Below are 11,803 nucleotides of genomic sequence, written 5' to 3' on the forward strand. Positions count from 1 at the left end.
TGCCGGCCTCCCCTCTTCTGATGGAACCCAGGATATCCCCGGCCTTCCAGGCTGCAAGCACACACCACTGGCTCACATTAAGTTTTTCATCAACCACAACCCCCAAGTCCTTCTCAGCAGAGCTCTGTACCGTGCTCTGAAACTGCAATATGCTCAGGAAGCTCCGCGCTGGCACACAGCAGCTCCAAGTTATGCAAGTCCTTGATTGTGCTGTACTTCGCTGTTAAATTCCAACAAGTTGGCCACCGAACTATTGCTTGAAAAGTAATTATGCTACACACAGATCCCAAGGCAGACAAGCAGGGCCCAGGGAGCATCACGTGCTCCCACCCTGCCGTGTGCAACTACTTCTGAGACTCCCAAGCGAGAGATGCAACACGTTCTGCTCCTGTCGCTACCACCTGCCCCTTGATCCCTTCTCTCATTCTGCGACAGCTTTCTCCCTGCAAGGGTGTGAAGACGATATGCTGGCAAATGAATGAGTTAGAAGGAATTAAAATAGCCTTTCCCTTCCTTACACAGCACCTCCGCAACCGAGTGAACAAGGTCGCTAAATGTTTAAAAAGCCATGGAGAAGAAACATAATTAACAATAATCCTGACTGCTCCAAAGGATGCTCAGCTCCTGCCTCCCCTCTCCTAAGGGCTGCCTCACTATCCAGAGCTGCATTGCACAGGACAGTTGCTGGCTGCACCTAACGACACACACCGTGCCCTACACAGCCCAGAACACAAGGCCTGTCGTGCTTTTGCTTGTTCCCCATGCACTTCCAAATCAAAAAGTGCCAAATCTGTGGAAGAATTGCAGAACTTAATGACACAGAGAGGCCACCACCTTTAACTTGTTAATCATCTTGGTTTTAAGTCACTTAGCAGCTCAGAGGCTTGTGGTTATTAGGAAATTCCCCTTCACATACATTTTACAACAAACTTTTCAACAAAGAAAGCAAACAATGATTCTCAGTACTGTTCTGCAAGGCCATGAGACTCACTGAATGCCGTAAGGCACTGACCGAACAGCAGCTTGAGAGCTGGCTGATGGCTTTTCCATCACCGTAACTGATGGAAAAGAAGCAAGACACATCAAAATGCTATGAAAAAATAGCCAGCAATACAGTCTGGAAATAAATGCAGCATGCGTTCCTGCATTTAAAGGTCTACCCATGTAGTTCCTTGCACAGCTGACCTCAGACCTCTCGCTGTTCCCTATGGTGGCTGTGCTCTCCTTTGATGCCGAGAGCACAGGCACTCAAAAATATTCTGAGGGCAGATGGTTATGAATGGATCCCGAGATTAATTAAAAACCTACAGAAGTCAGACAGTAGTCCAAACAACAGATTAGAGAAAGAAGAGTTAAAAAACAAAATCTGCCTGGCAGCTCTTTCCCTGTAAGCCATTATTTGTGTACTCTGATGGCAGTGGCGTCTCCGATCATCACTTTGCGGCAGCAACAAAGATGCTACAGACACTAAAAATAGCAAAAATATCAGCTCCTTTCATCTGTAAAAGAGAAAGGAGGCAACTCGAGAGAGAAAGCAGCACTGCTGAAGTATGATTTTTATTCCTTTCTGCTTTTCCCTAATGCCTACTTTCATAAGAAGCAGAGACCAGATGTACACCAACTGAAAGTCAGTATACTTTTAGCCTCTGAGATTAACAAGAAAGATTAATTATGCTTTAATGAAAAGATAAGATTATCTGCGGGTCTCATTAATCCTAGAAGACACAGCAAGATAATCAACAAAACACCGCTGCAGTGGGCACAAACAATGAGATCCTGGAGACAGGCATCCCACATTCAGCTGGGGCATGCAAGCAAAGCTGGCTGTTCACTGCAGTGGCTTAAGGGATGCCACCAGTCAAACAAAGACAACAAACTGCTTGGTAAACCCTCCCTACACACACATGTCATACTGTGTCCAGCCCTCAGGAATTTCTAACTACAGGTCACTGTGCTCAGCACATTACGGCAACCAAATCAAGATACAAGCTGGGTAGGAACTAAGGACAACTATGAAGCAAATTTTACCAGATAAAACATTGGAGGATTGTAGCCATTATCACACAACAGCAACACCAGAATAATATTAACAGCAGACACACAAATCCACAGCTACAGCCATAGCAGGATATGCTTCATCCCTACCAAAGGAAGAAGTGCTGAGCAGCTGGCAGCCTTGCCAAGCCTGCACTCTCCACACCCTGCGGCTGATGCCATAGCTCTTGTCACAAACATTTCTCTTCTTTTCAGAATACAATGTTGAAGAACTGTGGGCGGGAAAGAACAAATGCTGAAGCTGAAAAGACCCAGCGTTCCCTACTTTCTCCAGCACGAGCAGTAAGAGGACTCTTGAGCCAGCTCTCTCAATCACTATCTTCTTGGAGACACAAAAATCAGAAAGTGGGAACGCAATCTGATTTAATGCGGGTCAGCAACGCCCTCAGGAAGAGCTGACTACCAACTGCTTCAGGGCATGAAGTTATTCCTTGAGACAACATGACCTGAAATCAGCAACCTAAATACAGTAGCAGCTTGCATCCTATTCCACTTGGATTATTAACACTGAGAGTATGAGCATCCTGACTGCACTGGTACAAGGGCTCCTCACAAAGAACAAGGAGGAAGTACCCCAGCAAGCATTCCTACATCTCCTCAAATCACTTTGGAGACATCTGTTGGAGAACAGTTCCCTGCCCGAGCTCACGTACACCAGAGCCTGGAAAACATAGAGCATTTCAAATTTTCTCAGCTCTCACTGAAAATGGTTTGGGCTCCAAATCCTACTGGAAGAGCACTTGTGTACATACAGTAGCTCAGTACGTCGAGGACACTGCTCTATGCTTTCATTTAGCATAAGCACAGTCAAGTTGCCAGTTACTTACAGGTTTTTAAATTAGAACCTAATTAAGGCACAGCTGGACAAAGAACAATTTCAAACAAGTGCTTTCGAGCCAGAGAAAGACATCAAAAATTTCAAAGACTCGGGGTCTCTGTCAAAAAAAAAAAAACCAAACACTTTTCTTGGGGGGCCAACTCCTAGCCCTCATGATGACAAGGCAACAGCAAATGACTAGCAACAACAGCAAACACTACCTGTTCACACAGAAATAATTACTAGCATCTCTGTGATGACAGTAGGCAGTCAGATCAAAACGCTACCTGAAAAACTGCCACTCGTGATACATGAAAGATAGAAAAGTCTATTTTTTTGTAATTGCATTACACAAAATTCTGTTAACCATCACTATTTTAACGGACTCCAACATAGAGAGCAATGGCACAGCACAGCAGTCAGACAGGCTCTGAGTGAGCTCTGCTTAGCCAAGCAGAGTACAAGCAGATGTGTATGGGACGCGTCTGCAAAGGAAGAGGAATGCTTATACTCAGTACCGCACCTAACGCATGCCACAACAGCTTACGTATAATAGGGAGAGGCTTGTGCAGTACAGCCATAAAATCCAGGGTCCAAAGAGGTAAACCACTTGCCAGCTTCCTATCTGTCCTTCAAATGAAAGCTGCTAACATCAAGCATACAGTGCTACAAGAAAAACTGGGCCAAGAAGCAAAGTCTAAGACAACAATTACAGCGTGCTTCTGGTTTCAACTACTTTACACACTAACTGCTGACCAAAATGTGGACAAGCAGTTTCTAAACAAGTTGCTACTTCCTAGGATAACTCATCCACAGCATAGAAAGACCCAGCACAGTTCTGCCACCCTATGCACTCCCCAGGCCCCTTGCTTGAGGCCTTCTTGAAGCCAGGAGCTGAGCACATGCTCATCTCACAGCAATCCACCTCCCTCCTTTTTTGGTTCCTTTGCTGCACTGAGCTCCAGAGCTGATGCAAGATAAGCAGAGAGAGCAGGCTAAGGCTAGGAATAGGGCAGGGAATCCCCTGGCTCTCTGGCCATAGTAAGACCTGATCTGATGTAAGAGCTTAGGAGGAAGTCACAGCTGTAATTAACCTGAAATGAACTAAGAATTACAGTAAAAATAAATGACATTCCACATTCTGGTAGGAGGCACAACAGCAAAGCCTGACAGAGCTACAGTTTTAGAAAGCAATGCTTTGGTAAAACGGATATTGCTTAACAACGATATCCCGAAGTAAAGATCCTTCAAAAAGGATCTTTATCCTTCAGAAGGAGTTTGAACTGTAAGGTACAGAAGATGACTAAAATGTGCATCAAAAGCACACAAGTAAAAGGCACTGTTCAAATATGCCCGCATCTTCTCTGCTGCTGATGGCTTACTGGATCACCTCAGGAAAGAGAAGCAAAGAAGAGAAATGAATCCTGCGTATGACTCTGCAAAACTGAAGACTCTTCGGGTGCATCTGTTCTGGACATAACCTCCTCCAGCAAAACGTAGCAGCGCTATCAGAAACCAAAGACTGAAACAGAACCTGAGCGTTTCGGTCTCAAACAGTTGAGGTGGTAAAGATGACTTAACAATACCCAAACCAAAGGGCCGGAGAGCAGACAAATCAGCCTTCTTCTACTCTCAAATGAGACGTTCAGCAAACGAAAAGAACGGAGGTGAAGTAGACCTGACACAACCAGTACCTCTGCAAAAACAATATTCCAGTCTAATTACCGTAAACACAGCTCTCAGGAAAAGGGAAACAAGATGCTGAAAAGCTTTGGAAGGGTCCACCCACAGTAGATCAGTGTGACACATGTGGAATTTGTAACCCAAAACCAAAAAGAACCTGGGTACAGGGATAATCAGACCTGCGATTTCATACCAAGACCAAAAAAAACCTTTCTAAAATCAGAGATGAAATAAAGTAATTAAGCAATCGCCTCATTTCACTCTAGAAAATAATTTCCCAAAAGGGAGCAGGATGGGGTAATGCTGTTTTGGTTGTGAAAAAGACACAACTCTTCCGCCATGCTGGCCATGCCACGCACTGAAATTGTTCTTCACAGTGAAATATAGAAATACAGAAGACAAAAATTACTGCATGGCAGCAGAACAGACTTCCGCCCTCTCTCACAGGTCTCTTTATAGATGAGAAAATCCAACAGAACCAGAAGGTGAAAATAGGATTTTTGCTGACATGCAACTGCAAAAAGAAAAGCAATTTTGCCCTCAGCTTCATACAAAGTCTGCTTCAGAGACTATTACTTGACAAGTATGTTTATTTATTAAGACACACGAAATCAGACACGTGCAAAGATGATACGCAAAAAACAGAGGACTACTCAGCTCCAAGAAATCACTTACAGAAAATCATCCATGCTACCAAGGTAGTAACGTGATTTTGCCATTAGCTGACTTTACCAATCTAGACAGGAGACATCACTGGACAAGGGAATCAATTTTCCATCCTCCAGTGTACCTAAATGCCTACCTAATGAGAGCTTTGTAATATTTTTATCTATTGTGGCAATGTATTTTCACTGACATATTATTTTTTAAATTTTCTAGATGTCTTTCAGACCCTCTCAAAAAACAGTATTATGTCCAGTGTTTATATATCCCTGGGATATCCTAATAACTAAAAATGAGAAAACTAGACACAACTTCATCTCCTACAATAAACTTTGGTTGGAAGAGATAATGTTGACCACGCATATCTGATAAAGAGCTCATCATGCGAAAACACTGCCCATTGCTTTTCTTACTTTGAGCTCATTAGTTTATTCCATGCCACCAGCTCTTCTAAATTCTAAGACCTTCAAAGCAGAGACATTATCTGCTTTGTTATTTAAAGTGCTCCACCTGTCTAACAGTAGGCCTGTGCATTTCCATAGCTCAGCTCAACGAAAAAGGATCAAGGAAGTGGCCGCCAGCCTGCTCTGCTTTCAGCTCCTCCAAACTCTGCCAGGAAAGCAGGTTACAGAAAGGTCAGCATACAGAAAGAACATCAACACAAGGAGACCATCCTCTCATTAGGGCAATAACCTGTACCTGCTAACAGCAGAAATACCTCCCTGCACGGCTCTGTCTCCCTGCCATAGGGGGCAAAAGTGAAGTTCTCAACGAATAGTTTGAGGTCATCTGAGTACACCCAGTACCTGGATCAGATCTGCTGAAATCCTACAGCCGATGAGCACCGTGTTCACACGAGTAACCTCAGCTCCGCTCAACTGCTTCACTGACCACAAACTTCAGCCACAGAAAGCAAGACAAAAGAAAATCAAAGAGGCTTCAATATTAACCCTCTCACAAATTCAAGATAAAGGCCTAGTAAGCTCACATGTGGGTGACACATATGAGTATATTACTTCCTCTTTGTGACATTAGAAGTAACCATGCCTCATTACGATTTTCAGGCTAATTTCACATTCCTCTTTGAAGGCACCCTTTGCAGCACCTCAGCTCAAAATGAAACAGGCAATAATCCCTCCAGGAGAAAAGCATGACTCATTTTCCCTATGCTGTCCACAACCTAATTGTAAAGTAAGAAAGTGTTTATCTCACTTTTGTCAACACTAAATAAATACTCTTAAAATTAGCCCAACATATCCTTGTTCTAATACATCACCTTTCATCTCAGCTGTCACGTGGAAATGTGAAACACAGACAAATCCATCCTGGGAGAGAATGAAAAGTTACAAGCAGCGAACCAAAGGTGACAGCAATGTAAACACAATAATCACCAACAAAACTATGACAAATTCAACAGAAACTAGCAGGTCTCACACACAGTGGTAGTGTAAAAGGAAATATTCAACCTACATTTATAAGTAACAACCTTAGAATAAAACCGTGGACACAGAAGACAGAATTTGCATCTGTCAGTCGCATACAGTGCACTGAGCAAACCTGATCAATAAGGGATGGCGGTCAGTAGGCCGCTTTCAAACCACGTTAAACATCAAGAGAACAGTTTGCAGAAAAATAATAAAAACTGAGTGTGAAGCAAGCAGGCTTGGATAACTGAAGCATCAGCACAGCGCACTAATACTCCAAACTGGCAAGGTAGAGGAGACAACACAATAACCCTTTTCAATGAAGCAATTAATCAAGCTTGGGGTTAGTGCACTAAGAAGGTAGGTACGCAAGGACTGAGGTCCTGAAGCTTTACCTACATCCCAGGAAAACAGTCAGAACTAAAAGCTGCTCTTCCCCAAACAAGACGTCACCCCAGGGATGCTCACTTCGAGGCACACGTAACATCAGCGCTGCTTTTAAGCGACTGACCCTGCCATGGCAGAATCATTCGGACACTCCTGCACAGCCCTGCCTACCAGAACCCACTTCGTTAAGCAAACAAACAGCGATGCCGCCTGGGAAGCGCGCGGCTGAAGCACCGCTTGCATTACAGCGCCCTTAAGGAAGCGGCGGGCTCAGTCCTCCCACCGCCACAGGTACGGTACGGTACGGTGCGCTCAGGTGCCGGGGCCCGGCGGCTGCCTCTGAGCCCGCACCGGGCCCGGGGCACGGCTACCCGAACCGGCACCCGCAGCCCGGGAACCTGACGGAAGGCCCGTAACGCGGAGCTGCCCCGCAGGGCCCACCGCACGCGGGCCACAGGTACCGGGGCCGCGCCGGGCCGAACCGCGCTGTCCCACCGTCGGGCCCGTACCTTGTAGACGTCGCCGTAGGTGCCGCTGCCGATGCGCTGGATGAGCTCGAAGTCCTCCTGGGGGTTACGCCGGGACAGGTCGCACACCCGCCCGCCGCCACCGCTCATGGTGCCGGGGGAAGCCCCGCTCGGCCGCAGCCCCGGGCAGGGGAGGGCAGGGCAACTGAGGGGAGGGCGCGCAGCCGCTGCGCTCACCGCCGCCCCCTGCCCCGCTCCGGCAACATGGCGCTGCGCCGCCACAGTGCGCATGCGCAACGCCCCGCCCCGGCACGCCGGGCATGCGCGGCGAGCGGCGGAGGTGCCTTCCTGCGCACGCGTGGCTGCAGCAGCTCCGCGTGAAGCGGTGGAGCCGCGAGGCCCGGCGGGGCTGGGCCATCGCGACGTGGGTCATCTGAAGGCTCAGCTTCTTCCCTGCCTGCTTCCTCTTTAGATCCAGAGGTGTGAATCTGTAGCTAGAGAACCAGTGGTTAGGGGAAAGTACTGCCTCACCGGGGACAAATGGGAGGGAAGGAATCATGATTCCACATAATAGGAAATGATTTCTGATGCTGCCAGACATTGGTGATATCTGGGCACCGGGACCGGTACTGGGAGGAGCAGGGCAGAGAAGGACTGACAGGAGCCAGTCACAACAAGAGCTGGCTGCAGGGAAGGGGAGCATTACCAGCACCGGGAGGGGAGACCAGAGCACCTCTTGTTCCTCTCCAGCAGGTATCCCTCAGAGGTGCATCAACACATAGCACGTCTACCAGCCAATAGGTATACTTGTGCAACAACCCTTTCAAGGATGATCCAGCAGGACAAATGTCACCTGCTCCCTAAGTGATCAACACAGCTCACCCTGTCCACTTCCTAAGAAAAAAGCAGGAATGAGATACTAGCTTGTGTAGGAACACTGCCTTTCCCCTTGCCTCTGCAGGAGTTAGCAGAGCTTAGGTTGGAAACCTGCATTTCAGCAACTCTGGAGGATATCCAGCAGCAGATGTTTCAGGAGGTGATGTCAGAAGTCACATGCTAAATAATTATGGCAAAACCTGTCTGCATGGAAACTCCCCAGCTTTCAGAAACTGGAGCATTTACATCCATCCAAGTTACTTTAAATTTATACTCAGGGATGAAATAGAGAACAAAGTCTATCAAGGTGTGTTTGCATAAATCCACGCTGCACCTGAATCTTACGTGGCTGAAGCTATATGATTGTATATCACAAGTGAAACTGGGAGGTTCATAGCACAGCTACAATACCACTCATGTGCAGCAGTCTCATTGGTTTGATCCTAGAGATAATTATTTTCTACTTACGGGCACTTGTAGGTATGGAGCTGCTCCTACCATGGGTCTGCCTGGCACCAGCCTAAACATCTCTACCCTTTCTCCTGCAAGGGAAGGAATGTTCACTGCAAAACTTAATTTTTATTTCTCTGTTTTGGTGGCAGCAGACTTTCAAAAGAATCACCATGTTTCCAAGGCACGTCTGCAGCTGATCTCTGCAGGTGCATCATGGCAGCAACCAGTTTCTTTGCAGAGGAAAGCCTCACCCAGCACATTGCAGGTCTTCTGCACTTGATGACAGGTAATGGTAATGCGCCAATCTAGCCAGCTAATTATGTGTGAAGGCTTCCCCAGGTTTCCCTTAAGTAGGCAGCATGTGATGCCAGTAAGTGGAGCACACCTTCTCATCTCCAGTTATTGTGCCTTGCATGAAGCAAGTCACTTGCACAAGTGGAATAACCAGTAATTAAAAAAACAAAACAAAAAAACAACTGAGAAGCGTTCTAGGCCTCATGCAGAAGGACCTTGGGACTAAAACAACTGCTCCCTCTCCATCACACACAAAATAATATCTTTTCTCATGAGCGGAGCTGTCCCTTCCTAGAGCTTGCAGTCGTTGGTGTTGGATCGAATGCTTCATGTTGAGCTGTAACATTAATGGCTATTTACAGAGGGAGAGCTAAAGTCTGCTAACAGTAATCCAGTGTGAGTTTGAACCGGCTATGCACAAGGCTATGCACAAAGCTTTCTCTTATGCCAAAGGAAATATTTTGCATCTGTAATGCACAGGCATAGCTTTTTTTTTTTCTTTCCATTAAAGTTTACAAAACTATAAGCCTGAGGAAAGGCTTGCTGTCATAGCTAATCCTGCAGCTTAATGAAAAACTCAGCCTAATGAAAAATGCCTAATGAAGAGTGAGCCCAGGCTGGGAGGTGAGTGCCTGCAGACAGCTGGGGACAGACTTACCCCCCAGCCACCCTCTGCAGAGCTATGCCGTGGGAGGCTGCTGAGGGCCACCCACAGAGGTGGATTACCTGCTCTGTAACCTTCAGATCAGATTACACACAGCACATGCAGGACTATTTTCCTGGCTCCTTGGAGGCGTGCAGTGGGCTCTGCTCCTACAGAGCGGATTCTGCATCACAGCTGCAACTTTTGCTCTACATGATTTAGCCACATGGGTCAAATCTGATTGTGAAAGGAGGCTTTCACTATAGAGCTCAGTTTGAAGGGGCAGGCGTGACTGACGTCACAGGGGGGACTCCTTTATTTTTAAAAGTAATAACCAGGAAGTTAACTGGAAACAGTTCACAACCACAGTGCAGCAGCTCAGTCAGCACAATTGGGTAATACAGTAGGACACGAATAGCAGTAACTATAACCTGTGTGCTACTCAAGATAACTTGTATCAACAAACTCAGTGCAAGGTATTTGATTACTGAGGCTTAACATTTCTTCTGTTATTTGCACTCCGCTGCATCTTAGAATATCAAAGCCATTATTTCATTTGCAGCACCATTTCTATTTTCAAGGATCAGTAAGTAAAGAATTAAAGAAAAAGTCATTGTTGCCAGATGAATCCTAGACAGGATTATATCCCTTTTCGCAGGGCATCTTGTGTAACGTTGTGATTCAGTACATTTTGCATATGATTTTCAAGATAGGGTTTGCTGCCCCTCCTCACTGCCCAAATACACCTATTTCTAAAACTAAAAAAGTATGTGCCTGCATCTTTTTATATATCCCTTGTATATGAAGTTTCTGCATAATTTGTAAATAACCAATATTTCCATTCTGAAGCTGCACTGTAAGAAAAGATTAAATGACTCCATTCCTACACAGTCTCTTCCTGCTGAGGCATACCTGCTTCTGTCAAAACATTTACAGCTGCAGTGTCAGAGCTTAGAAATGGTCTCTTGCAAAGCAGAGAGTTCATAAACCTCTGGGTCACAGCATGGTTGGTGCTTACACCGAGCATTCACTACAAGCAGTGCAGCAGGAAGTTAGAGCACAGAAAGCCTCTCCTGCCTGGGCAAAATGCCACCCTCAGCAACAAATGGCGAGTGCTAGTGGGGAGAGGCTTTGCATTTTTCAGTGCTTAATGGAAGTGACAGGTGAGTGAACAGATCAAAGCACCACTCTGATCTGTCAGACAGCACTCAAACTGACAGTGCCAGTCCCCACAATTAAAAGACTTCAGTGCTACGTTGATGCACCTGTCACAACTCATCCAAAACTACACTCCTCTGCCGTCACCTGAAAGCCGTTGTTGCTCTCAGTGCATAGCATCTGTGCATTCATTACTGGAGTGGTGTTTCACACGAGGTGTGCACGGGCAAAAAGCTGGCTGGACTTGTGGGAGGTACCCTAGGCTGCTTCACAAGAGGCATGGGAACAGAACAAAAGAGGAAACGGTGGAGGTAAACAAGTCACGTGTATTGTGAGCATAGGGCCAGGAAGAGAAGGGAGAAGTGAGAGAAAAACAAGACTGATGCTTCATGCAATAACCATCAGTTAAATAACAGCAGAAAAAGTCAGTGGCAAATTTGGCACACAGTTGTACAGAGGAGACTAAAACCCAACAGACCAAAAAACTGAACTCGGAGTCATCAAGACACCAGGAAGCAAGGGCAGGATAAATCAGCATCAGAGCTAAGCACAGCTTTGGAGCTTGCCTTCCCTGCATTTCTGCGCTTGGCTCTACCACTGAGCCAAAAGCACTGTTCCTCAGTAAATACTTCAGGTTGTGTTAGAGCCATATTTTACCTTACGTGCATATTTGTCTTGGCAAAAGCAAATGGATGCAATAATACTCTATCAAGATGCTTATGCATCTAACAGATGAGAGTCAGAGTCCTGAAGGAATTGTCTGATGTAGTCACCAAGCCACTCTCGATGATATTTGAAAAGTCACTGCAGTCAGGTGAAATCCTTGGTGACTGGAAAAGACGCAATGTCACACACATTTGGAAGGTGTAGAAGGGATGAACAA

The 11,803-nt window shown here is 46.1% G+C and overlaps 1 protein-coding gene across 7 annotated transcripts in view; it reads right to left on the reverse strand.

Annotated features, from left to right (window-relative positions):
• The window catches only part of MAP4K3 (mitogen-activated protein kinase kinase kinase kinase 3), an 84,258-nt gene extending 76,498 nt beyond the window's left edge, over positions 1-7,760 (reverse strand). For 6 of the 7 annotated variants that reach the window (XM_065734299.1, XM_065734160.1, XM_065734072.1 and 3 more), the window contains exon 1: positions 7,539-7,707. In XM_065734299.1, the coding sequence (XP_065590371.1) occupies positions 7,539-7,646 (108 nt within the window). In that variant the 5' untranslated portion in view covers positions 7,647-7,707. Of the gene's footprint in view, positions 1-7,538 lie in introns of all 7 variants that reach the window. The other variant, XM_065733911.1, reaches the window with a different exon arrangement.
• Positions 7,761-11,803: the final 4,043 nt, after the last annotated feature.

Source organism: Cyrtonyx montezumae, unplaced genomic scaffold, assembly GCF_038088225.1.
Source record: "Cyrtonyx montezumae isolate F1298 unplaced genomic scaffold, pur_monq_1.0 scaffold_0, whole genome shotgun sequence".
NCBI classification, from domain to species: Eukaryota; Metazoa; Chordata; class Aves; order Galliformes; family Odontophoridae; genus Cyrtonyx; species Cyrtonyx montezumae.